This window comes from Lutra lutra, chromosome 5, assembly GCF_902655055.1.
Source record: "Lutra lutra chromosome 5, mLutLut1.2, whole genome shotgun sequence".
Lineage (NCBI taxonomy): Eukaryota > Metazoa > Chordata > Mammalia > Carnivora > Mustelidae > Lutra > Lutra lutra.
This window is the reverse complement of record NC_062282.1, coordinates 72,388,520-72,414,646: the sequence shown is the minus strand read 5'-3', so window position 1 is coordinate 72,414,646 and position 26,127 is coordinate 72,388,520. Positions and strand designations below refer to the sequence as shown.

General features: G+C 41.4%; 1 protein-coding gene, 1 long non-coding RNA gene and 1 pseudogene across 3 annotated transcripts in view; 2 read left to right on the top strand and 1 right to left on the bottom strand.

Moving 5' to 3' along the window:
- Positions 1–93: 93 nt before the first annotated feature.
- On the bottom strand, positions 94–17,986 carry LOC125099778 (uncharacterized). The gene is made up of 4 exons (XR_007127345.1): positions 17,850–17,986; positions 7,012–7,104; positions 3,663–3,700; positions 94–295 (listed from the first exon to the last, which is right to left on the bottom strand). It is a non-coding gene; the product is annotated as an uncharacterized LOC125099778 (long non-coding RNA).
- On the top strand, positions 12,369–12,518 carry LOC125101368 (uncharacterized; annotated as a pseudogene).
- Positions 17,940–26,127, top strand: part of ZCCHC10 (zinc finger CCHC-type containing 10) — a 25,832-nt gene continuing 17,644 nt past the window's right edge. The window contains exons 1-2 of one of the 2 annotated variants that reach the window (XM_047729179.1): positions 17,988–18,021; positions 19,604–19,773. In XM_047729179.1, the coding sequence (XP_047585135.1) occupies positions 19,748–19,773 (26 nt within the window). In that variant the 5' untranslated portion in view covers positions 17,988–18,021; positions 19,604–19,747. Of the gene's footprint in view, positions 18,022–19,603; positions 19,774–26,127 lie in introns of both variants that reach the window. The other variant, XM_047729178.1, reaches the window with a different exon arrangement.

The following is a 26,127-nucleotide window of genomic DNA, read 5'->3' as shown; positions in this document are numbered from 1 at the left end:
GGAGAGGAAGTTCACGAATGGCTCCTCCACTCCCCCCACCTCCCACTTTGGCAAGCCAAAGTCCACCCGCACCTGTGTACACACACACATACATGCAATTCAGCATTTACTTTGATTGCTTAGGTGAGTGTCTTTCCCTTGAATGTTCTGTGGAATTTTCTAAAGCATGCAACCCATTTTCATTGCAATATATGAGAGTTGCCTTGTGAAGCAGGGCTAGCCACTTGCCCCTCCTCTGTGAGGAGTTCTCTTCACTGAAGATGTGGTTGCTGGTGGCAGAACCATACTGTCAAAACTGCAAAAGAGAACACAACATAATGAAGCAGTAATAATAACTGTGATACTTGTACCAGAAAAGACAAAAACAGAAATAAAAGTCTAGAAACAAACCCAAGTATGAGAATTTAGCATATGATACATGGCATTTCAAACGAGTCATGAAGAAGGCGATTTGCAGACACTACCTAACCATCTGGGAAAATAATTTAGATCCCTACCTCAAACCACATACACAAGAATATATTCCCGGTAAGTAAAATAGTGAAAGGTTTATAAGTTAAATTTCAAAAATAAAACCATATAATTACCAGGAAAAAAAGGTGATTACATACATATACATATATATCTATGTAAACACAGACATACAGTGAACTTTTAGAAGCATAACACCAAAAGACAAAAACAGTAAAAGATAGAAAACGGAATGCAAAAATGACCATCAACAAAATTAAGGGCAATAAATACAAAATTAAGAAAGTCTACCCAAAATTTGGAGATAAGGAAAAAAGATTACGACTTGCTCTTTCAGTATCTTATTAAGACATTGTTTATTGAGGGACGCCTGGGTGGCTCAGTTGGTTAAGCGGCTGCCTTTGGCTCAGGTCATGATCCCAGTGTCCTGGGATGGAGTCCCACATCCGGTTCCTTGCTCAGCAAGGAGCCTGCTTCTCCCTCTGCCTCTGCCTGTGCTCACTCTCTCTGACAAATAAATAAAATCTTTAAAAAAAAAAAAGACATTGTTTAATGAACTTACCTAAGGGACCTATGATTCTCTAGGAAAAATGTAACTTTGACTTGCCATTTTCTGTTGATTAGGGCCCAGACTGTAAAATTAGACCTTAACTTTACCAAAGATTGATAAAGTGCAAATGGTGTTTGTATGGGAGAGATGCAAATGATTTCTGTCTGGTGGAAAAGATATTTCCAAAGACTATTCTTTTATTGCCGGGTAGAATAATAAGTTTTGCATTTAATTTAGCATTCTGACTTCAGTATTCTTTCCTTCACTTCAGCCTCTTGAGTTCTTCAATGAATCAGCTTTAAGATCCTGCTGGTCCTCTCATTAATTAGTTACATAAATCACTGACACATGTATGTTTTTACATTTTTAAAAATCATACTTGGGGGACGCCTGGGTGGCTCAGTTGGTTAAGCAGCTGCCTTCGGCTCAGGTCATGATCCCAGCGTCCTGGGATCGAGTCCCACATCGGGCTCCTTGCTCAGCGGGGAGCCTGCTTCTCCCTCTGCCTCTGCCTGCCATTCTGTCTGCCTGTGCTCGCTCTCTCTCCCTCTCTCTCTCTGACAAATAAATAAATAAAATCTTAAAAAAAAAAAAATCATACTTGGAAAAAAATCATATTTTGTCCAGAAAGTTAACCATAGAATTGCCATATAATCCAGCAATTTTACTCCTACTTACACACATAAAGGAATTAAAAGCAAGGACTCAAACAGATATTTGTACAGCAATATTTACAGCAGTATTATTCCAATAACCCAAATGTGGACACAAACCAAGTGTCCATCAACAGGTGAATGGATAAACAAAATATAGGATACACATATAGTGGAGTATTATTCAGCCATAAAACAGGAATGAAATGCTGATACAGGCTACAATATGAATAAACCTTGAAAACTTTGTGCTAAGTGAAATAAGTCAGACACAAAAGGACAAAGATTGTATGATTCCACATATATGGGGTACATAAACAAATTCACAAAACATAAAATAGAGGCACCCAGGGGATGTGGGGAGGAGCAAATCCAGAATTACTTTTTAATGGGTACAGAGTTTCTGTTTGGGATGGTGAGAAAGTTCCGGAAATCATTAGTGGTGATAGTTACACAACATTCTGAATACACTTAATGTCATCCCCTTGTACACTTAAAACTGGTTAAAATGGTAAGTTTTATGTTACATATATTTTACCACAATAAAAAAATTTATTCTTTTTCAACTTTGGAAAGAAATATTCTTAATATATATGACATCAAAGAGGCAATATTCTGGGGCGCCTGGATGGCTCAGTGGGTTAAGCCTCTGCCTTTGGCTCAGGTCTTGGTCTCAGGGCCCTAGGATAGAGCCCTGCATGGGGTTCTCTGCTCAGCGGGGAGCCTGCTTCACCCCTCTCTCTGCTTACCTTTCTGCCTACTTGTAATCTCTTTCTCTGTCAAATAAATAATCTTTAAAAAAAAAAAAAAAAGAGGGGTGCCTGGGTGGCTCAGTAGGTTAAAGCCTCTGCCTTCAGCTCAGGTCATGGTCTCTGGGTCCTGGGATCAAGCCCCACATTGGGCTCTCTGCTCAGCAGGGAGCCTGCTTCCCTCTCTCTCTGCCTGCCTCTGCCTACTTGTGATCTGTCTGTCAAATAAATAAATAAATAAATAAATAAATAAATCTATTAAAAAAGAAGAAGAAGAAAAGAAAGAAAGAAAATTGCCAGTAGGGGTGCCTGGGTAGCTCAGCGGGTTAAGCCTCTGCCTTCAGCTAAGGTAATGGTCTCAGGGTCCTGGGATGGAGCTCCACGTCGCATCACGCTCTCTGCTCAGCGGGGAGTCTGCCTCTCCTTCTCTCCCTGCCTGCTGCTCTGCCTACTTGTGATCTCTCTCTCTTTCTCTGTCAAATAAATAAATAAATAAAATATTTTAAAAGAAAAAAGAAAATTGCCAGTAACTGGAATCAGCCAACTTCCCCACCAGAGGACACAGAAACAGCCTAGGTATTTCCAGCCTCCTCCCCATTCCAACCACCTCAACCCTCTAGTCTCTGTAGAACAAGTGGGAAGGAGTGAAGTGGAGATGGGGAATTTGCTTTGGGGAGAGTACAGAATTACTTCAAGGTAAAAATGGAAGGTGTGGTCTTCCAAGAAAAGACAAGTAAGAAGGAGACTCTTGTAAAGACTAAAGAGAGGGTGGCATCTGGGTGGTTCAGTTGGTTAAGCATCTGCCTTCAGCTCAGGTCATGATCCCAGGGTCCTGGGATTGAGCCCTGCATCGGGCTCCCTGCTCAGTGAAGAGCCTGCTTCCCCCTCTCTCTCTGCCTGCCTGTCTGCATATTTGTGCTTTCTCTGTCTGTCAAATAAATAAATAAAAATCTTAAAAAAAGAAACAAAGAAAGAAAAAGAAAAAATAAACATTTTATTGGGGGAGCATTTATTATATTGGAGGATGGGTATTTACTATTTCTCACTTTCTGAAGCGTTTTACAAGGTGACATGTAAGGACTGTGGACAGAGGGGTCTTGATTTGAGATGAAATAAGGGAGATTAGTAATTGCCAGAGAGAGATAGGGAGCAGTCACTTCAGCTACATGTGACTACCTTCCACTGAAGCCTGTACACCTTTTGTAAGACACTGGGTATGACAGGATTTCTGGGAGTTACCTGCAAGGGGCATGCAGCTTCAAATATCCCAGTATGACCTGGGGTAGAAACAAAGGGAAGCTTAAGAGGAATCAAACCATCCAATATAGAGTAATCTCTGAATTACCTCAGAGCCTGGATAATGGAGCCAAGTTTATTAAGTTCTCTAAGGGCGCTGAAGCTCTCAGAAACCACAAAGATTTCACCAATAGCTGCCTAATTAAATCACTTGTGACTAAATTAAGTCCAACTAACTATAAAGTGGAATCCTGATCCTTCACAGGATGGGGTTTCTCTGTTTCCCTACCAGCAGTTGGACTGGTAAAATGGAAAGGTGAAGCATTTAAAAACCCTTAAGTGTTCTTTAGACTCTAGGGCTTCCAGTCTGTATTTGCTTCTTTGGGCATCAACTGGTCCAAGGAGTCAGATTTCCCTGGGACGTTGTTATGGGAGGGCTGTTTCCTCCCCATGCGGATTCATAGACCACGAGGCCTTAAAGCTCTTAGGTGGTGGGAGCAGAGAGATCTGTGATTTCCAAATCACAGTAAGCCCAATTTGGCCTTGAAGTAGAATGGGAGAGTGGCAAGTACCTTGAAAAAAATTGTCAAAAAGAATGAGTAGTTTGAAATATTACTAAAGGCTTTTACTATTTGTGGTTTCCATTTTATAGCATTAATTGGAAAGAGGGAGGGGCAATTTTTCTGAGGATGGAAACATCATGTGAGACTCCTCAGACTGTTTCAAGTTCGGGAAAAAGGATTCATGGTAATTTACCAATATTATTACTACAGTGCCATTATTGAATTTTGAACAGAGGTTTGTGTCTTCTTTGGCTTTAAGGAAAAAGTCACACATTTAGCACACTTGGAATTGAACTGTGACCATTTCCCCACTGTAAAACCATTTTCTTTGTCTCCCCACTACCCCTTCTCTTCAGCACTCTAACCGGGGCTGAATCACTCAAAGAACCTCCACCCACTGGGCCACAAAGACTGAACTAGAGATAAGCAGATGAACATGGGACCAAGCACATGGCACTGTTCCAAAAATGTATCTCTTGCAGCTGGTGGGAAACTTCCCTTTTGCCTTCTCCGTGACAATGTTGAACTTTACCTAAGCCCTGTGTTCCTAGAAAATTGAGAAGGTTAAGAAATACCTGTGACCCTTTCATGTTCCAACTTTACTACAAAGAACCACTCTTCCTCATGTGACTTAGATAAGTCCCACTCTTCCTCATGTGACTTAGATAAGTCCCACAGATGACCCCCTTGTTTACCTATGATAAGGCCAGATAGAAACTCTCAGATTTCCCATTCACCTTGACTCATAAATGATTCTGTGAATTGTCTGTCCTAATGAAACCTGCTAGACAGAAACATTTCCTGTTCAGCTCACTGACTGAGACCCTTTGATTACAAAAACAATCATAACTATAAAATCGCCCTACCTGGAAGTTGTCTACTCCTCCCTAGAAAAGTCTCCAGATAAACTACCCTGCTGAAGGTAATGATCTTCAGATCCGGGATGCTCTCCCTATTGTAACACTCTAAATAAAACCAATTTACTTATTGTTTGGTTTTTGTCTTTGACAGGCTGTGGAATTATAAAAATGTGTTATTACCAAGGTTTTAGTGGCCATATTCCCAGACACAGAGAGGGGTCTGAGGGAATGAGGCTATTACTCAGATGAAAAGTAGAGACTAGCTTGTCTTGTAAAAGACACCCCACCCCTGGTTCTGGGCCTAGGTGCCTAGAAATACCCTGCTTTGGCATCTGCAGGTATCTATCCACTAAGTCACATTGTTTGTTTTTGTTTTGTTTTAAAGATTTTACTTGGGGCACCTGGGTGGCTCAGTCATTAGGCCTCTGCCTCCAGTTCGGGTCATGATCCTGGGGTCCTGGGATCGAGCCCTACATCGGGCTCCCTGCCTCAGCGGGGAGCGTGCTTCTCTCTCTCCCTGTATCCCCACTCCTAGCTTGTGCTCTCTCTTGCTATCTCTCAAATAAATAAATAAAATCTTTATGGGGTGCCTGGGTGGCTCAGTGGGTTAAAGCCTCTGCTTTCAACTCAGGTCATGATCCCAGGGTCCTGGGATTGAGCCCTGCATTGGGCTCTCTGCTCAGCAGGGAGCCTGCTTCCTCCTCTCTCTCTGCCTGCCTCTCTGCCTACTTGTGATCTCTGTCTGTCAAATAAATAAATCTTTAAAAAAATAAAGAAGATTTTATTTGTCAGAGAGTGAAAGAGAGTGCACACACACAAGCAATGGGAGCAGCAGGCAGAGGGAGAAGCAGGCTCCTCACTGGGCAGGGACCCCAATGGACGAATCCATCCCAGGACCCTGTGATCATGACCTGAGCTGAAGGCAGACACTTAAGTGACTGAGCTACCCAGGCATCCCTTAAGTCCCATTTTTTACACAGTTATTTTGGTTCTGGTTTCTGTCACCCGCAACATGAGTAGCTCTGACTATTAAATCCACCATATTCAAAATTTACCTTGCAAGCACAGTAAGTATATTCATGTAAAAATACTGGGGATTAAAATAAATACTGGGGGGGGCACCTGGGTGGCTCAGTGGGTTAAGCCTCTGCTTTTGGCTCGGGTCATGATCTCAAGGTCCTGGGATCAAGCCCAGCATCGGGCTCTCTGCTCAGCGGTGAGCCTGCTTCCTCCTCTCTCTGCCTGACTCTCTGCCTACTTGTGATCTCTCTCTCTCTGTCAAATAAATAAATAAAATTAAACAAAAAATCTTTTAAAAAAATAAATAAATAAAAAATAAAATAAATACTGGGGATTAAAATTCACTTTGAAGATTTATTAAGGATAAGAAGCCCTTCACGTGGGGCACCTGGGTGGCTCAGTGGGTTAAAGCCTCTGCCTTCGCTCGGGTCATGATCCCAGGGTCCTGGGATCGAGCCCCGCATCGGGCTCTCTGCTTGGCAGGGAGCCTGCTTCCTCCTCTCTCTCTGCCTGCTTCTCTGCCTACCTCTGATCTCTCTCTTTAAAAAAAAAAAAAAAAAAAGAAGCCCTTCACGTGAATGTTAACTAGACCTATTGCGGTGTTCTTTTTGCAATACACATCTTGCTCAGTTTATCATGGGGTTACATCCCATAAGGTTACGTCCCAATAAACCCATTGCAAGTTAACAATATTACAAGTCAAAAATGCATTTAATACACCTAACCTACAAAACATCATATCATACCCTAGCAGAACTTAAATATGCTCAGGATACTTACATTAACTAATAGTTGGGCAAAATCATCTAATATAAAGCCTCTTTTATAATAAAGCATTGAATGTCTCATGTATTTTATTGAGTACTTCACTAAAAGTGAAAAGCAATGGTTCTATAGATAGGAACTTACAACTGTAAGTCTGTCAGTTGCCTTCACCATCATGTGGCTGACTGGGAGCGATGACTCACTGACACTGCCCAGCATTAAGAGAGAATATCACATCTGGGAAAAGATCAAAATTCAAAATCTGAAGTACAGTTTCTAGGAAATGCATACCTCTTTCACACTATTGTAAAACTGAAAAATTGTAAGTCAAGCCATAGTAAGTTGGACACCATCTGTACAAATATGGAATCATTATGTTGAATACTTGAAAGAAATGTTATATGACAATTATACTCCTCCACTAAAAAAAGCCCTTCATGACATACACTTTTTTTTTAAATATTTTTATTTATTTATTTGACAAACAGATCACAAGTAGGCAGAGAAGCAGGCAGAGAGAGGAGGACGCAGGCTCCCCACTGAGCACAGAGCCCTATGCGGGGCGCCATCCCAGGCCCCTGGGATCATGACCTGAGCCGAAGGCAGAGGCTTTAACCGACTGAGCCACCCAGGTGCCCCATGACATCCACTTTTAAATGGGTTCATGAAACTTCAGTGAAGAAATGGGAAAGGGGGCATCTGGGTGGCTCAGTCGGTTAAGTGTCTGCCTTCGGCTCAGGCGGTGATCCCAGCATCTTGGGATCAATTCCTACGACAGGCTTCTTGCTTAGCCTGGAGTTTGCTTCTCCCTCTCCCTCTGCCTGCCACTCCCCTTACTTATGCTCAGTCTCTCTGTCAAATAAATAAATAAGGTCTTCAATAAAGAAGAGGAAGAAAGAAATGGAAAAGAAACAGTATTTCTTTTTTTTTTTTTAAGATTTTATTTATTTATTTGACAGAGAGAGATCACAAGTAGATGGAGAGGCAGGCAGAGAGAGAGAGAGGGAAGCAGGATCTCTGCCGAGCAGAGAACCCGATGTGGGACTAGATCCCAGGACCCTGAGATCATGACCTGAGCCGAAGGCAGCGGCTTAACCCACTGAGCCACCCAGGCGCCCAAGAAACAGTATTTCTTAAATGCAGAGAAAGATCAATGAATGTCACAAAGATTGTCCTGATCTAACATGTGTTGGATGGAAAGCTATAACACCTGAAGTAGACAAGATTTACAGATGCTAGTAATACTTGGAAATTTGAAGCAAATCTTAACCATCTCCAAAGTTAATTCACATTTTACCAAATTCTCAGAAGACTGATAAAGACTAGATGGTGCAAAAAGAAATCTTTATAGCACACTTACTGACAGCAAGTACAAGAAAGGGATCTGTTGACCACTCCAGAGCCTACCTTGAACCTAAACTGACACTATACAAAATGCTTCTCACAAGAAGGCAAACTTCTCAATATTAAAGAAGGGCTCTTAATGGCAATTGGGTGGTGCAGCTGTTTAAGCATCCAACTTTGCTTTCAGCTCAAGTGGTTGTCTCAAGGTCCTAGGACTGAGCCCTGTGATGGGCTCCACACTCAGCCCATAGTCTGCCTGAGATTCTCTCTCTCCCTCTCCTCCCCACTGCTTTCTTTTCCTCTCTCTCTCTCAAATAAATCTGAAAGAAAGAAAGAGAGAGGAAGGAAGGAAGGAAGAAGGGCTCTTAGACTATATGTTTTTTTGTGGAGAAAAGCCATCTTGCCATTCTTATTCATAAAACAAAGTATAATTACTATTTTATTTCTGCTTTACACACCATATAAACCGAATCTTGATTTGATATTTTTCTGATTAGCACTCCAGTGAAAAATGAGTTAGAGGAATTTATTTGGAAGTACTTTGGAGAGTTTGAGTTCTTTCACTAGTAGCACTGATAACTTGGAAAAAGCCTTTTTCAGTTGTTTTATCAATTACAGAGGAGAACATTTAATTATACAAAATGTTATTTTCTTCACATTTTTAAAAACTTAAGATAAACATTCAAAGACATTGACAAATTTTTATAATTTACAATAAATGTTTTATAAATGTTCAATCCACATACCTAAGGACATATAAGTGTGTGTTTTCCCATATTTTTTTGCATTCACCAAAAGTAAAACTTTTTAAAAGTAGAACACTTAAGAAATAATTTTGTCTAGTGGTACCCGGGTGGCTCAGTGGGCTAAGCATCTACCTTCAGCTCAGGTCATGATCCCAGGGTCCTGGGATAGAGGCCCACATAGGGCTCCCTGCTCAGTGGGAAGTCTGCATTTCACTCTGTCCCAGTACCCCCCAGCTCATGCTCTCTCTCTCTTTCTCACTTGTGCTCTCTCACATAAATAAATAAAATCTTTAAAAAAGGGAAATAATTTTGCGTAGACTGAATAGAGAAAGTAGGCTTATGGGAAATTCAAATTTTCAAAAGTAAATATATTCTTCAGGGAAAGTGACACCTTTTTATGATGCTAATGATTGCTATAAGGCACTCTCAGAATTGTACGCGTAGAAGAGTATCCTCCCACTAACGACAGAGAAATGGGGCTGAGAGCGATGTGGATACTGTGAAATGCAAAAAATGGACACCCTCATTCCATTCCAGGTAGACCACTGTGATGGTAGAACTCTTAATCATGCCTCTTGCTGTGTACTATTGTTTTATGATTTGTAAAATCACTGAGAGAATGTTCTATATCCTGATTTAGGTGGTGGCTGCATCTTTTGTGGTTACATGGGTATGTGTACTTGGTAAAATTCATCAAGCTATGCAGTCCAAAATCTGCCCATTTTATTCTATGTAAATTATACCTCAACTTTTAGAAATATTATCTAAAAGCACAATGTGTGACCCTCAATAAACGGTGTTGCTAAAAAAAAAAAAAAAATCACCAAGAAGCAAATATCTACTAATGCTGCTAAGGACAATTTAAAATTCCCCAGACAGGACACCTGGATGGCTCAGTTGGTTAAGTGGCTGCCTTTGGCTCAGGTCATGATCCTGGTGTCTGGGATCAAGTCCCATATTGGGCTCCTTGCTCGGTAGGGAGCCTGCTTCTCCCTCTGCCTCTGCCTGCCTCTCTGTCTGCCTGTGCTCGCTCACTCTCTCTCCCTCTGTCTCTGACAAATAAATAAAATCTTAAAAAAAATAAATAAATAACATTCCCCAGATATATTGTCTGTGATATTTTATAATGTGTTATAATTAGCTAAGGGTCAGTTATGGATATAGGTAATATCTACATTTCCCAAGAGAGAACTTCTGTTGGGTTCGTAATCAAAGGAGCGAGACTGATACAAAGCGAAGGTCAAGCAAAGCTTTATTTCGTGCCAAGCATCGAGAATCAAACCCACAGTTCCGGGGCATCTCTTGCAAAGTGGCAATCCCTCTCTGCCTTACAGACTAGCTTTTAAGGGCAAAGGCCATGTGATTGGGCCCGGCCATACAAAGGTGGCCAATGAGATTGTAACACACAGAGAAAGCTGCACAGTCATAATAGGTCACACATAAGTGACCAACTGAATTACAATTTACCCTATAGTAGATATTTGAACTAGCCTATCACCTTGGTCAGAATTGGCGCCCAAAAGGCGGGGGGGGGGGGGGGCATACTCCTTGGTAGCTAGGGAGACAGTATGCGCCCCCACTGATTGGATACCTCCACCTGGCCTGATCCACCCATGTATTTGGGCTTTGTTACCTGGGACTAGTTTCTGGGACTTGTTTTTAAGTAAGTCCCCTGGGGGGGAGGGGGGCAGGGACAGTTTAAGTTTTACGGTATAAACAACAAAGTCATTGTTTAACCAGATGGAATAGCTCTGGCTAAATAGGCCCTTAACACTTCAAGCATCTCTTTCTGTAGATCGTAGAAAGTAATATGCATTACTTTTTCTTAATCTCTATTTCCAAGTTTTTCCAGAATAAAAATGGATTACTCATGTTTTTTAAAAGGAGGTGTGGTTGGTTTTTTTTTTTTTTTAAGATTTTATTTATTTATTTGACAGAGAGAGATCACAAGCAGGCAGAGAGGCAGGCAGAGAGAGAGAGAGAGAGGAGGAAGCCGGCTCCCCGCTGAGCAGAGAGCCCCAATGCGGGGCTAGATCCCAGGACTCTGAGATCATGACCTGAGCCAAAGGCAGCAGCTTAACCCACTGAGACACCCAGGCGCCCCAAGGAGGTGTGGTTTTAAGACTATTCATTTAAGGGGCGCCTGGGTGGCTCAGTGGGTTAAGCCGCTGCCTTCGGCTCAGGTCATGATCCCAGGTCCTGGGTTCGAGCCCCACATCGGGCTTTCTGCTCAGCAGGGAGCCTGCTTCCTCCTCTCTCTCTGCCTGCCTCTCTGCCTACTTGTGATTTCTCTCTGTCAAATAAATAAATAAAATCTTTAAAAAAAAAAAAAAAAAAAAAAAGACTATTCATTTAAGACTGGAATAAAGTTATTTTAGCCTTAAGATCCACACTGCTGGGGAAGGTGCAGTGGAGGGGGTGGGAAGCCAAAGCAGTTCGACCATGGGGATACATCTAGAAGAAATAGTAGATGGGGCACCTGGGTGGCTCAGGTGGTTAAGCAACTGCCTTCTGCTGGGGTCATGATCCCAGGGTCCTGGGATCAAGCCCTAAGTCTAGCTCCCTGCTCAGCAGGGAGTTTGCTTCTCCCCCTCTCTCTGCTATTCCCCCTGCTTGTACTCTCTCTCACTCTCTCTCTTTCAGATAAATAAAATCTTAAAAAAAAAAATATTAGAGCACGATTCTGAATTTCATATGAACTTTAAAATAATTTACCACGTATCTGCTTTGGCAATTAAAATGATTGGATTTAGAGCACAGATGTTTATCGTCCTCGCCAGAAAAGGGAGAGAGAAAGAGAGCTACTTTCCTTGGGTTTGCTATATGACATCTCTAAATGTTTGTTCACTGTAGGCCTTCGCAAAACACTGTGACTTCTCCCACTGCATCTAGCTATGAATAACTTACCCAAAACATCTTGTAGAAAGGTCCTGTTACAGGAGATGACGTACATCTTTTGTTTTTTCTGCTCAACATTCATTCCTTAATCTATTCCTCTCTTCTTCCTCCTTCTGGCTGGCTGCTGACTGCAGGATCCCACTCATGGCTAGAGGGATGGACACCTCTCAGTAAGAAACCAGGGAAGCTCTTATGGGGAACTTTACTGCTGACAGGAGGCACACAGGTACTGCAGGGGGTTCCCCACCAGTAAGATCTAGGCTTTTCTGGTTCGAGAACTTCTCAAGGCTGAGTATGCCATTCCTCCTTCTAAACTACGATCTACCAATAAATTCTTGGTTTATTTAGTCAAAGCTGTGTTTTGCTTCAGGCAATTGAATCCTCAGTAATATAAGGGAAGGGTTTCTATATTATTTCAAAATAATCCCAACTGGCTGGAGGGGTGGGGAAGGTATGCAATAGAAAAAGTTCAGGGCCATGGACCTTGGATAAATCACTTAACGAAGAGGCCTGAGCTCAGCACAGTAGCAATATTGTAGCCAGTGAGGTTTATCTGAGGCACAATACTTTCTAATTGAAAACTTTTCCCAATACCAGGCTTTAAGGACTTGAAACAAAGATAAGTCTCTCAGTCCCTTCATTTGTAAAAAAGGAATAAACTCTGGTGATAAAATCAAGGATTCTTTGGCAGCAAGACACAGAAACCCAGCCTGAACCAACTTTTTTTTTTTTTTTTTTTTTAAGTTGGCTCTACAGCCGTTGTGGGACTTGAATTCACAAGCCTAAGATCAAAGGTCACATGCTCTCCTGACTCAGCCAGCCAGGTGCCCCTACCTTGAGCCATCTTCATCACAAAAGGGATTTACTAGGGGGGTGGGAAGTTGGGGGCACCAGGTGGTGGGTATTGTGGAGGGCACAGATTGCATGGAGCACTGGGTGTGGTGCAAAAATTAATGAATACTGTTATGCTGAAAAAATAAAAAAATTAAAAAAAAAAAAAAAAAGGGATTTACTAAAGAGAAGCCAAGATAACCTAAAAGGAAAACAATCAAGGCTAGGCAGGTCAATTGTTCTGTCTCTCCTCTCTGGTCCTCTCAGGATGTCAGCTTCCTTTTCCCCCCACTACTGATACGTTTAATTACAAGAGAGGGAGGATCCTGCATTCACAGTCCCGCAGCGTCAGAAACACCCCGTGAAGCTATGTGTTCCATCCAGGCCCGAAGACCGAGGAGTCCCCGCAGCTCTGTCTGAAGATAAAAGACCGTGACACAACTTTTAATTAGTTTGCTGTCAAGCCATCACAGGAAGTGGAAGCAACTGAGGAAGGCAGCTCTCCCCCAATTCCAAAGATCTTCAAACCTCCATGCCCAAAGGTGGATGGAAAAGCCATCCTCTCTGCATTTGTGGAGTCCCCTTGCATGGCTACTCCTCTTTACAAAACATAGTCTCCCTGCTCTTTTTCTCTCTTATTTAGCTAAATTAGTCAAATTCTCTTATTCAACTGTAAAGAAAAGGGCTCCCTTCTTTGTATTCAAAGGCATATGAAGGGAAAACCCACATTTGTTTTTACCCCAGGATCCAATTTTACAACACTGAGGTTTTTTTGTTTTGTTTTGTTTTTTAAGATTTTATTTATTTATTTGACAGATTGAGATCACAAGTAGACAAAGTGGCAGGCAGAGAGAGGAGGAAGCAGGCTCCCTGCTGAGCAGAGAGCCGGATGTGGGGTTCAATACCAGGACCCTGGGATCAGGACCTGAGCCAAAGGCAAAGGCTTTAACCCACTGAGCCACCCAGGCACCCCAACACTGAGGTGTTTTTTTTTTTGAATAGTTACAACAAGTAGTTGTAAAACATAATGAAAAGGTAACATGGTTTTTTTGTTGTTGTTGTTGTAAAAAAAAAAAAAAAGCCTCCAACCTTGAGGGAGAAGACTGAATCTGAATTCCAGGAAAAGTGGCAAGATAGTGCTCTCCCCTCTTCTGACCCTGGTGAAGCTAGTTCACATTTCACTGTCATCTCAATGTCTTGTGAGACACTTTGACAGACTTCTGGTGTAGACCATTTACATAATTTACAGAGTGCAGTACAAAACTAAAATGTGGGCTCCCTGTACAGCAGTAGCAGAACAATTAAACCAAATATGGGATTTTTCTAAGCACAGGGCCCTGAACTGTACACAGCTTGCCCCTGAAGCAGGCCCTGTTCTGTGCTCTGCTCTCAAACCACAGGTCCTCACTACCCAGCCAGGGTCAGAGCAGGAAACAACCATCTTGTCCCAAAGCATCCCAGGCCAGAGAGATGCAACTTTCTCTCCAACACCTGCCTTTTACATCCATCCCTCCCCTCAGTTCTTTGAGACATCTTATGTAACTGGAAGACACTTAGGTTTTCCTAGAAAAGGAACAGTCTGCTTAAAGACTAGTAAAATGTTTATTCTTGCCAGATAGCAATTAATTGTAGCTTTCACGAGAGTTTTTAATTCCTTCAGCTGCAACCCATTAAGGTCTATAAAACTCAGCATCTGAATTTTGGCCTAAATCCTCTGAATAAAGCTAAGGGTCCCTCAGGCCCATGGGCCTAAATGGGAAACAGCTACACTGGCTTGCTCTTGCCACTGAAAAAGCAAGTTATTATTGTATTTTGTGTATATGTATCTGACCCCCAATGTTGAACTCTCTAGAGGCTTTTAATTAATTCTTGTAGGTTTTCCAGGTACGCAAACAAATCATCACAGATAATGCCATTTGCTTTCTCCTTTTGATTTGTTATAGCTCATTCTGTCTCATCTTTTCATATTTGATATAATGTCATTTCTTTTAAAATTAGCTGACAGATGAATCTTGTTTTGTGGGAAACTTGAAAATTTGAGAATACAGCTTATCCAGGGCAATAAAGTCCTCAGAGCAGTGAATAAAATTGAGGGAAAAGTTAGGAGAAATTACTGTACCAGATATCAAAATATCCTATTGAATCATGGAAATTAAAATAATGACTACATCCTGACAAAAAGAGATCATCAGAAGAAAACAAAATGTTCAAACTAAATTTGTACATATGCAGTGTACAAGAGAGCAGAATTTCAAATCAGTAAAGAAGTGACAGATTAGGGGCGCCTGGGTGGCTCAGTGGGTTAAAGCCTCTGCCTTCAGCTCAGGTCATGATCCCAAGGCCCTGGGATCGAGCCCCGCATCCATCAGGCTTTCTGCTTAGCGGGGAGCCTGCTTCCTCCTCTCTCTCTCTGCCTGCCTCTGCCTACTTGTGATCTCTTTCTGTCAAATAAATAAATAAAATCTTAAAAAAAAAAAAAGTGACAGATTATTTAGTAAGTGGTATTTCAAAAACTAAAAATGAGGATTAAGAATATAAACATAATTGTTTGTTTGTTTTGGTTTCATTTTGTTTTTTCAAAGATTTTATATATTTATTTGACTGAGGCACAGCGAGAGAGGGAACACAGGAGGGGAAGCCTGAGAGGGAGAAGTGGGTTTCCCCACCAAGCAAGGAGACGGATGCGGGGCTCGATCCCAGGACCCTGGATCATGACTTGAGCCGAAGGCAGATGCCTAACGACTGAGCCACCCAGTCACCCCAGAATATAACCATAATTGTAATTAAAGAATTACAGGAGCACCTGGGTGGCTCAGTGGGTTAAGCCTCTGTCTTGGGCTCAGATCATGATCTCAGGGTCATGGGATAAAGCCCCACATCAGGCTCCTTGCTTGGCTGGAAACCTGCTACTCCCTCTTCAGCTTCCCCTGCTTCTGTTCCCTCTCTCGATGTGTCTCTCTCTGTCAAATAAATAAATAAAATCTTCAAAAGTTTCTACAAATCATTATTAAAAAGATAAAAATCCAAGAGAAAAATAAGCAAAGAATTTGACAGACAATTCATGGAAAAAAATAGTCTCCAGTGATCATATCAATAATGTATCAGTTGGCTTGTTAGATATGAAAGAGTTTAAAAGTTTGACCATTCTCAGTTTGGGTGAGGAAACACATTGGGTTAAAACCTAATTAAAGGACAATAGATAGGGGCGCCTGGGTGGCTCAGTGGGTTAAAGCCTCTGCTTTCAGCTCAGGTCATGATCCCAGGGTCCTGGGATCAAGCCCCACATCAGGCTCTCTGCTCAGCAGGGAGCCTGCTTCCCCCTCTCTCTCTGCCTGCCTCTCTGCCTACTTGTGATCTCTCTCTGTCAAATAAATAAATAAAATCTTTAAAAAAAAAAAAAGGACAATAGATAATACCAATAAAAATTAAAAGTATACATATCCTTTGACCCAGCGGTTCTACTTCCCTAAAGTCATATAACAGAAACACAGATGAGTGCTTAAAAATCTATTCATCCTATCTTTGTGATAAATGGTCTAATTGTTCAAAATTGGGTACTAGTTGGATAAATTGTGGAATATCCATGTAACCTATATAACTTAATATAGAAAAAGAATGAATCAAATCTGTATGTGCTCATATGAGAAAAGATGTCTGTAAGTACACTGAGAAATGAACCAAGCAAGCTGAAGAATAGAACAGATAGTAAGATTCCATTTTGTTAAGAACAAAGTATGCTCAAAGGTGAGGGATATCACCTTCTCTAACTCCCAGGGCTAAAACACTTTTTATCCCCAACCCTAAATTTTTTTCTTTTTCTTTTTTTTTTGTAATTTTTTTTAAAGATTTTATTTATTTATTTGACAGACAGAGATCACAAGTAGGCAGAGAAGCAGGCAGAGAGAGAGAGAGGAGGAAGCAGGCTCCCAGCTGAGCAAAGAGCCCGATGCGGGGCTCGATACCAGGACCTTGAGACCATGACCTGAGCCGAAGGCAGAGGCTTTAACCCACTGAGCCACCCGGGCGCCCCACCCTAAATTTTTTTCTTTAGAGTAACTATGCTCATTGGACATTGCCTTTGTCTATTATTTGTAGAAACCTCCACCATGTGTGCAATGACTTTATTTGTTCAATGCCCTAGCCTCACTTTTTTTTTTAAGATTTTGTTTATTTATTTGACAGAGATCACAAGTAGAGAGGCAGAGAGAGAGAGAAGGGGAAGCAGGCTCTCCGCTAAGCAGAGAGCCCCATGCGGGGCTGGATTCCAGGACCCTGAGATCATGACCTGAGCGGAAGGCAGAGGCTTAACCTACTGAGCCACCCACCCATAGCCTCACTTTTTAAAACATTTTAGGTTTTAAATGTTCCATAAATAACAGTTCCATAAATAATAGCTGAAAAAAAATGAGTGGAAGCCCAGATATACAGATATATTTCAAAAATTTATGTATGGTTCAAAGAATGTGGATTTAAGGGAATAAAATTTCCATGATCTGCCACTAAATGCTAAAATATCTTAAAATAGATAATGTTTGTGTAATCTTTTTCCAGTAGACAAAGTAGCTTTAGTTACATCATAGTGTCATTTGGTCCTTATACCATCCCTTCGAAATACATAAATATAGAAATAATTAACATATTTGCAGTAGATGGTTCGCTAAAGTCAGTCTTTTTTTTTTTTTTTAAGATTTTATTTATTTATTTGTCAGAGAGAGAGAGGGAGAGAGAGCAAGCACAGGCAGACAGAATGGCAGGCAGAGGTAGAGGGAGAAGCAGGCTCCCCGATGAGCAAGGAGCCCGATGTGGGACTTGATCCCAGGACGCTGGGATCATGACCTGAGCCGAAGGCAGCTGCTTAACCAACTGAGCCACCCAGGTGTCCCTAAAGTCAGTCTTTTAATTTATGGTCCCAATCTCAATTCATTCCTTTTTACTTTGCTTTCCAGACTACTTCCTGAACACTGCACAGTTTTATTCACGGTTATGTATATATGTACATATATTTCCCTCATTTGAGAATGTTTCTCCCTGCCTCTTCACACTGTATACTTGTACTCATCCTTCAAAAGCCCGCTCATGTGAGACAACCGGCCTCATTCCTCTTTCTTAAACTACAGACACACACAGAAAACAAGACTTACCACCTACCCACTCACTGCTTACCCCAAAAGTTGCCCCAGAAGCCCTCCAGGCCGCACTGGCTCCGCCCAGGCAGGCGGACGCGGGGTTCCAAGTCCCCGCCCCTTCCGAGGAGTTTCCCAAAACCCAGCGCGGCAGTCTTCAGCCGCGCTAAGATGGCGACTCCCATGCATCGGCTCATAGCTCGGAGACAAGCGTAAGTGAGGGCCCAAGTAGGGCCGCGGGGCGGGCTGGGGGCGGGGAGAAACGCGTCAGCCGGCGGGTGAGCTCGGGCGGGGATGCGGAGCAGGTATGGGAATTTCTGTGTGGACGGGCGGAGGGTGGTCTTTTCTCACTTGTTGCTGCTCCAAAGGGGCTCGGCCCGGGTGGTAACTTTGGTGTCCACGGGCTAGTGATTGCGTGGAAGACGACTGCGTAAGGTCCATGGGGCGGGACCTAGGTTATGGGGTGGGAGTTGGGGGGATTCTGAAGAGAGCCTAGAGTTTGCTTTTCTCACAGCGGACGCCCAGAAGTTGGGCACTAAGTGGCGTATGCCCCTTTGCCCACCCAGCCGCCCACCACGGGTGGCCAAGGGAAGCCTGAAGCCCTGATCCGACACCTTCCACTCTCAACGACGTAAGCCTTCAGCTCCCTATGCAGTCTCCAGCGCAGCTGGCTTTTCCGGTCCCCTTCCTATCGCCTTCCCTAGGAACAGCCTGACTATACCACCGACTTTCCTCCCAAGTTTTCTCACTTTCTACCACTCATTCTCTTCAGTAAATAATAATTTATTAACTATCTCGCTCTCTGCCAGAATTTGGGTATAAAGAAAAAGAAGTATTCAAGACAGGAATCCCTGCTTTCAGGAAAATTACATTCCGTTGGTGAAGAGTTGATAAACTAAACATTTTAAGTAAATAGAGTTGGTGTTAAGAGCTTTGAAGGAATTAAGAGGTGATGGAAAGAAAGGCCCAGGTTAGGGCGCCTGGGTGGCTCAGTGGGTTAAGCCGCTGCCTTCGGCTCAGGTCATGATCTCAGGGTCCTGGGATCAAGTCCCGCATCGGGCTCTCTGCTCTACAGGGAGCCTGCTTCCCTCTCTCTCTCTCTCTCCGCCTGCCTGTCTCTCTGTCTACTTGTGATCTCTCTCTGTCAAATAAATAATAAATAAAATCTTAAAAAAAAAAAAAAGAAGAAAAAAAAAAAAGAAAGGCCCAGGTTAGATTGGTTGGACTGGAAAGGCATCTCTGAAGTGGTGGCATTTGAACAGAGATTGAAAGTGTGAGAAAAGAGCCAATCATGAGAGGATTTGGGGAAATTACTTTCAGACCGGAAAAAAACTTTAATTTTGGGGGTTTTTAAAGAGAGGCAGGGGGAGGGGAGGGAAAATCTTAAACAGGCTACAGATTGGAGCCCAAAGTGGGGCTTGGTCCCCGACCCTGAGATAATGACCTGAACTGAAATCCAGTCCTCTGCACGACTGACTGAGCTCCCTAGGCTCCCCAAGATCTTTAGTTTTTTAAAACTGAAAGCTGGCCATTGTGGTTAGTGACCAAGAGAGAGTGGCACAAGAGGTTTACCATGGATGTGTAATGTAGATATCAACCCACATGTCCCTTTCCTGTAAAGCCCTTTTTCTTCTACCAACCTGCACACCTGAACAATCATTCTCTTAGCATATCATGCTGTTACCATTTGCAAGTCCATGATATATGGCTGCTTGCATATATATGTGTATGTTTCTTTTTACATTTCTGTTTTTTATTCTTCTTTGTTGTCTTTCCTTTTCTTCTCTCCATCAGATTCTACCTCTCACACCTAATGAAAAGAGTTCCTTGAGCATCAGGATAAAGACCTAGAGAGTCAGGGTAGTATACCTGGTGGAGGAGAAGAAGTCAAGAAGTCAAGAATGGAGTGAATATAATACATAATAGGTGTGCTAGATTATGTCATCAGAGACTCTTACTCTCAGGTTTGCTCTTTTGGATGTTAGTTCCATATTTGGATAGGTTAGGTTCATTCTGTTGGTCCCAAGATGACTGCACTATATTTTGGCCTTTTATATCCTCTCACCTTCAATTTAATGGTATCTCATTTGTGTAGGTTGAATCATGTCTATGGGATTGTGATGCCCTGATTGTCAGATCGCATTCTTTTTCCAGTACGATCAGATGGATTTCTATAAACCAATGATGAGCTAGATAAGTAGGTTAGATAGATGATAAATACTAGGATGGCAAAAACAAGCAATGTCCACTTAAATATGAAGTGAAAGATATATATATATATATAATATATCTTTGTATCTATGTCTCATTTCAAAAATATCAAAGTTCAACAAATGTTGTTTTTCTTTTTCTTTTTTTTTTAAAGATTTTATTTATTTATTTGACAGAGAACACAAGTAGGCAGAGAGGCAGGCAGAGAGAGGAGGAAGCAGGCTCCCTGCTGAGCAAGTAGGCAGAGAGGCAGGCAGAGAGAGGAGGAAGCAGGCTCCCTGCTGAGCAGAGAGCCTGATGCGGGGCTCGATCCCAGGACCCTGAGATCATGACCTGAGCCGAAGGCAGTGGCTTTAACCCACTGAGCCACCCAGGTGCCCCAAATGTTGTTTTTCTATAGAATGCCTGTATTTGGTACATGAACTACACAGAAGTAAAAGAAATCTTGCTTTAGGAGCTTCTGGTCTTGTTGGCAAGAAAACAAATGGCATATAATAAAAGTAGTCATGGTGGTATTCAGAGCAAATCTTCAGGGAGTTGGAGAAGGAAACTTTCAGAAGTTAGGGGAGTCTCGTAGAGTTTGGGGAATATTTTGGGGTGGGAGAAGCAGAAGAGGAGCCATTACTTTTCATTTTATGTTTATCACAAATTTAGTTTTATTTATAAAAAGCATATGTTACTTCCATAATAAGTTTTAAACTATTTTTAAGTTAGTTATGAGAAGTGAGAAAGTACTGTTATCATTCTTTGTAAGAGTCTTTGGATTAACAGAGGAAAGGGAGGAAATAAAAGAGAAAAAGGAGAGAGAGCCTAAATTTGAAATTCCTATTCAGCCGATCTTTCAGGGAGTTAATTGAAATGAACTTACTTTCTGTTTGTAAATTGTAATTACATCTACTTATATGTGAGTAGATTATAGAATCTTGGCACTGTGTGGGGTCATTTCTTCTGCTAAACCTTCCACTGGATTCCAGTACTGTGTCTTCACCATCCAAGGGAATTATCTAACTTTGGCTTGAGGACCTCCAGGAAAGACATACCTCCTGAAGTAGCCTGTTACATTGTTCATATCTATCAAAAGTTTATGTTGAACTGAAAGGAAAATATTTATGAAGCTTAAGCCCTGCTCACTTCTAACTTCCTAGCTTTGGACCTAAACTGTGATTTCAGTCAATTAAAAATGCTAGGTGTTATCCACTTGAATTACCATCAAATCAAGCTTCCCCTGTCTTGGTACTTGTATTGGTTTTCTGGACTTAAGAGTCAGACTTAATTTTACCCTTGTTAAATTTCATCTTGTTAGATTTGACACTGAGTTCTAGCCTGTCGAGACCTTTTTGGATCCTGATTTGGTTATCCTTTGTATTACTCCTCCCTCTTAGCTTTGTGTCAGCTGCAGGTTGGATAAATAGGCACATCAGTGCCCTCCAAGTCATTTATAAAATGTTGAACAAGTCCACACTGAGGACCAATCATTCAGGTCATCACTGGATTCCTCTCTGTACATTTACTTCAACCCATTAAGCATTCTTTTGTGGGGCACCTGGGTGGCTCAGTTGGCTAAGTAACTGCCTTTGGGTCAGGTCATTATCCCAGGGTCCTGGGATCAAGCCTCAAGTCAGGCTCGCCGCAAAGCAGGGAGCCTGCTTCTCCCTCTCCCTCTGCCTACAGCTCCCCCTGCTTGTGCTGTCTCTCTCTATCAAATAAATAAATGAAGTCTTTAATTAAAAAAAAAAGTAGTCTTTTATCCATGATGTTCAGCTGATCTGTCTAATTGTTCTGTTTTGTTCACAAGGATATTGTAAGACTTTCCAGGATCCCTGATTGAAATACAAATTCCCAAAAGCCAGTAAGGGTATTAGTCTGTGATGATTTGATACTTAGTGATCAGGGCTTTTCTTTCTGAATGGATTTAATAAATCCAGCAAGAATTCTGCCTAGAATGAATGTCAAGTTCACTGGTCTAGTTTGTGGAATCTTCCTTTCCCCCGACTTTGAAAATCAGAACTGCATTTGCCTACTCCTAGTCTTTCAGCACCACTCCTGTTTGCCAGTGTCTCTCAGATTACCAGCAGCAGTATAGTCCGCTCACCTGGAAAATCTCTGGTATATTGTGGAGCAGTCACTTGGGCCATTGTGAGTTAAACACATTCAGAGTGAATAAAAGTACTCTTACTCACCCCTCACTATCTTGGGGTTCAGTTCTACTCTTCTCATTCTGTGTATCATTGTGTTTGAGTGAAGACTAAAGCAAAATAAAAATAATCCTGCTTGTACTCTCAGCCTATAGCTTATAGCCTATAGGCCTATAGCCTAGCACCCCAAATAATGAACCTATCTTGTTTTTGGTTCTTTGTGCTTTAAATGTAACTAAAACGCAAAATAATTTTTGTTTCCTTGATACTTTTCATAAGCCTCAGCTTATTTTGGTAGGGTATTTATTTATATTAGGTTTAAATATTTCTCTTATAGGCCTTTAGCATTCTCGTATATTTCTTAGTTATGTGTTCCTTTGAAAAATATCTTTTACAATTTGTTTTATGATTTCACATGCAGTCCATGTTCATTGTAGGAAAGTTAGAGAATACAGGTAATGAAAAAGTATATTATAACCCTATCCGAAAGGTAATAGTTTTTACATTTTAGTGTATAACCTTTCAGGCTATTTTTATACTTTAAATAGCCTCATAGTGTTCTTTATGGATAAACAATAACTTTTTATTATTGGAAAATGGTAGTGGAAATAACATTTCCTTTGCTGTTGGAGAGTTAGGTCTACTTTTTTTTTTTTTTCCCAGTATAGTTGATACACAATGTTATGTTTCAGTTGCACAGCATAGTGATTCCCCAAGTTTAACATTAAGCTGTGCTCACTGTTAATGTAGCTTCCAGCAGGTTTACTCTTGTAAACCATTTGTATTTCCTATAAGAAATATACAACTAAATTTTTGCATATATCCATTTTTCTGGGTTAACTATATACTTCTTAAAATCAGGTTTACTGATGTTTAATTTACATTTAGCAAAATTCATTGTTTTATGTATTTTTGAGAGAGAGATCACGCGTGCACGAGCAGGGGCAGGGGGGTGCAGAGGGAGAGAGAATTTTTTTTTAAGATTTTGTTTATCAGAGAGGGAGAACGTGGGCACGCTTGCGAGCACACAAGCAGGGAAAGAGGAGAGGGAGGGGACGAAGCGGATTCTCCAATGAGCAGGAAGCCCAATGTGGGGCTCTATCTCATGACCATGGGTTCATGACCTGAGCTAAATCATGAATTGGATGCTTAACCAACTGAGCCACCCTCTTTATTTTTTTTTAAGATTTTCATTTTTTACTTTTAAGTAATCTTTCCACCTAACATGAGGCTTGAATTTACAATCCCAAGATCAAGAGTTGCATACTGGGGCGCCTGGGTGGCTCAGTGGGTTAAGCCGCTGCCTTCGGCTCAGGTCATGATCCCAGGTCCTGGGTTCGAGCCCCACATCGGGCTTTCTGCTCAGCAGGGAGCCTGCTTCCTCCTCTCTCTCTGCCTGCCTCTCTGCCTACTTGTGATTTCTCTCTGTCAAATAAATAAATAAAATCTTAAAAAAAAAAAAAAAAAAGAGTTGCATACTCTACCAAATGAGCCAGCCAAGGGCCCCGAAATGTATTCTTTTTAATGTATAGTTCTATGAATTCTGACAGATACCTGTAGTCATGTAACCACCACCAAAATCAAGATATAGAACAATTTCATCATGAAAAATTTCTTCACGAGCCTTTGTAAGTAAACCCTTTACCCCACCCTCTGAAAACCACTGATTTTTTTCTGTTCCTGTAATTTTACCTTTTCCAGAATGTTGTATGAATAGAATAAATGTGTAAACTTTTGAGTCCAGCATCTTTCACTCAGTTAATTCCTTTGAGATTCACTGCAGTTCTTGTATGTATTAATGGTGCATTCTTTTTTTTTTTTTTTAAAGATTTTATTTATTTATTTGACAGAGAGAGATCACAAGTAGGCAGAAAAACAGGCGGAGAGAGAGGAAGGGAAACAGGCTCCCCGCTGAGCAGAGAGCCCGACGCGGGGCTCGATCCCAGGACCCTGAGATCATGACCCGAGCCCAAGGCAGCGGCTCAACCCACTGAGCCACCCAGGCGCCCCCATTCTTCTTTTTTTAATTATTGCTAACAGTGTCCCATCATATGGCTATACCAGTTTACCCATTTGGCATTTGAAGGACATTTTGATTGTTTCCAGTTTGGAGTTATTTTTAATAAAAGTGGTATAAACATTCATGTATAGTTTGGGGTTTGGTTTTGTTTTGTTTTGAGAGAGACAGCTCATGCTAGAGCATGGGGGGAGGGCAGAGGGAGAGAGAATCTTAACCAGACTCCATGCCCACCCCAAGCCCTACATGGGCTCAGTCTCACAATCCTATGATCATGACTTGAGCTGAAATCAAGAGTCAGGCACTTAATGTGGCTGAGCCACTCAGGGGCCCTGCCCATATGGCTTTCTAAAATCTTTTGTGTAAACTTAAGGTTTCCTTTTTCTTCTTGTTTTTTAAGTATTTTATTTATTTTTGAGAGGAAGAGAGAGGGCTTGAGACCGGGTCGGGGTTGGGGGGTAAGCTGAGAGGGAGAGGGAGAACCAGAACTCCACTGAGCAAGGAGCCCAATACAGGACTCGATCCCAGGACCCTGGGATCATGACTTGAGCTGAAGACAGAGGCTTAAAGCCACCCAGGTGCCTTCAGTTTTCCCTTTTTCTTAGGTAAATAACCTAAGAGTAGATACTAGCAGACTTTTTCGAAGTTTGTCCTTATGCACATTGCAATCTTTTTTTTTCTTTTTTTTTTTTTAAGATTGATTTATTTATTTGGCAAAGATCACAAGTAGGCAGAGAGGCAGGCAGAGAGAGAGAGGGAGGAGGAAGCAGGCTCCCTGCTGAGCAGAGAGCCCGATGTGGGGCTCGATCCCAGGACCCTGGGACCATGACCTGAGCCGAAGGCAGAGGCTTAACCCACTGAGACACCCAGGCGCCCCTGCACATTGCAGTCTAATTGTTCCAGTACCAATAGTTGAAAAGACTACTGAATTTTTCTCTACTGAATTTCTTTTGCACCTTTGTCACAAAACAGCTGTCCGTGTGTGTGGATTCTATTCTGTTTCATTGATCTGTTTATTTATGTGAACACCATATTGTCAGGATAATTGTAGTTTTGTAATAAGTCTTGAAATCAAGTGATGTCTTCCAATTTTATTCTTTTTCACAGTTTTTGCTACTATTTTAAATTATTTGTATTTTTGTATGCATTTTAGAATCAGGTTATCAATTTCCACAAAAGAAACTGCTGAGGTTTCAGTGGGATTGCATTCAATCTCTAGATCGGCTTTTGAAGAATGGACCCTTTAACAGTCTTAACTTTTCTGACCCATGAATGTGTGTGTTAAAATGTACTCATTTTTTAAAGGTTTTTAACTTATCTCCCCGATATTTTATAATTAAGCGTAGAGATGTTGAACAACTTTCACCAGATTTATATCTAAGTATTGTAGTGGCATTTTTTTTTTATTTCAATTGTTCGTTACTAGTATGTGGAAATACAGTTGACTTTTGTATATTGATCTTGTATTGTATGACTTTACTAAATTCATTTATTAGTTCTATTAACTCTGTTTTAGATTTCTAGGGATTTTCCACATAGGTAATCATCATTTATACTGTCTGGGTTGGTGGGGTTTTTTGTTTGTTTGTTTTTGTGTGTGTATGTACATTTTCAAGATTTTTCTTGTAGTTACCAAATGGCCCTTCAGAAAGTGCGACTTATATTCTTAGCAGCAGTTAAGAACATATGCAAAGTGCCTGTTCTGTACCTCTGCCAACGATAGACCATCATTATGGCAGGCATGTCCTACTATTTTAGGTATCAAAGGTGATTTCACTTAAAAAGCCTGTCCCATTAGAACACTTCTTTGGGCCTTAGTTTAGGATATAGAAATGGAATATTGTGAATAGGGTGTCCAAATGGTTAGAAAGAAATGCTAATCTTGTTTATTTTGAAATTATAAGTCTACTTCATTCAGCACTCCCTGTGGAAGATCACTATTTTTAGGGGTGATT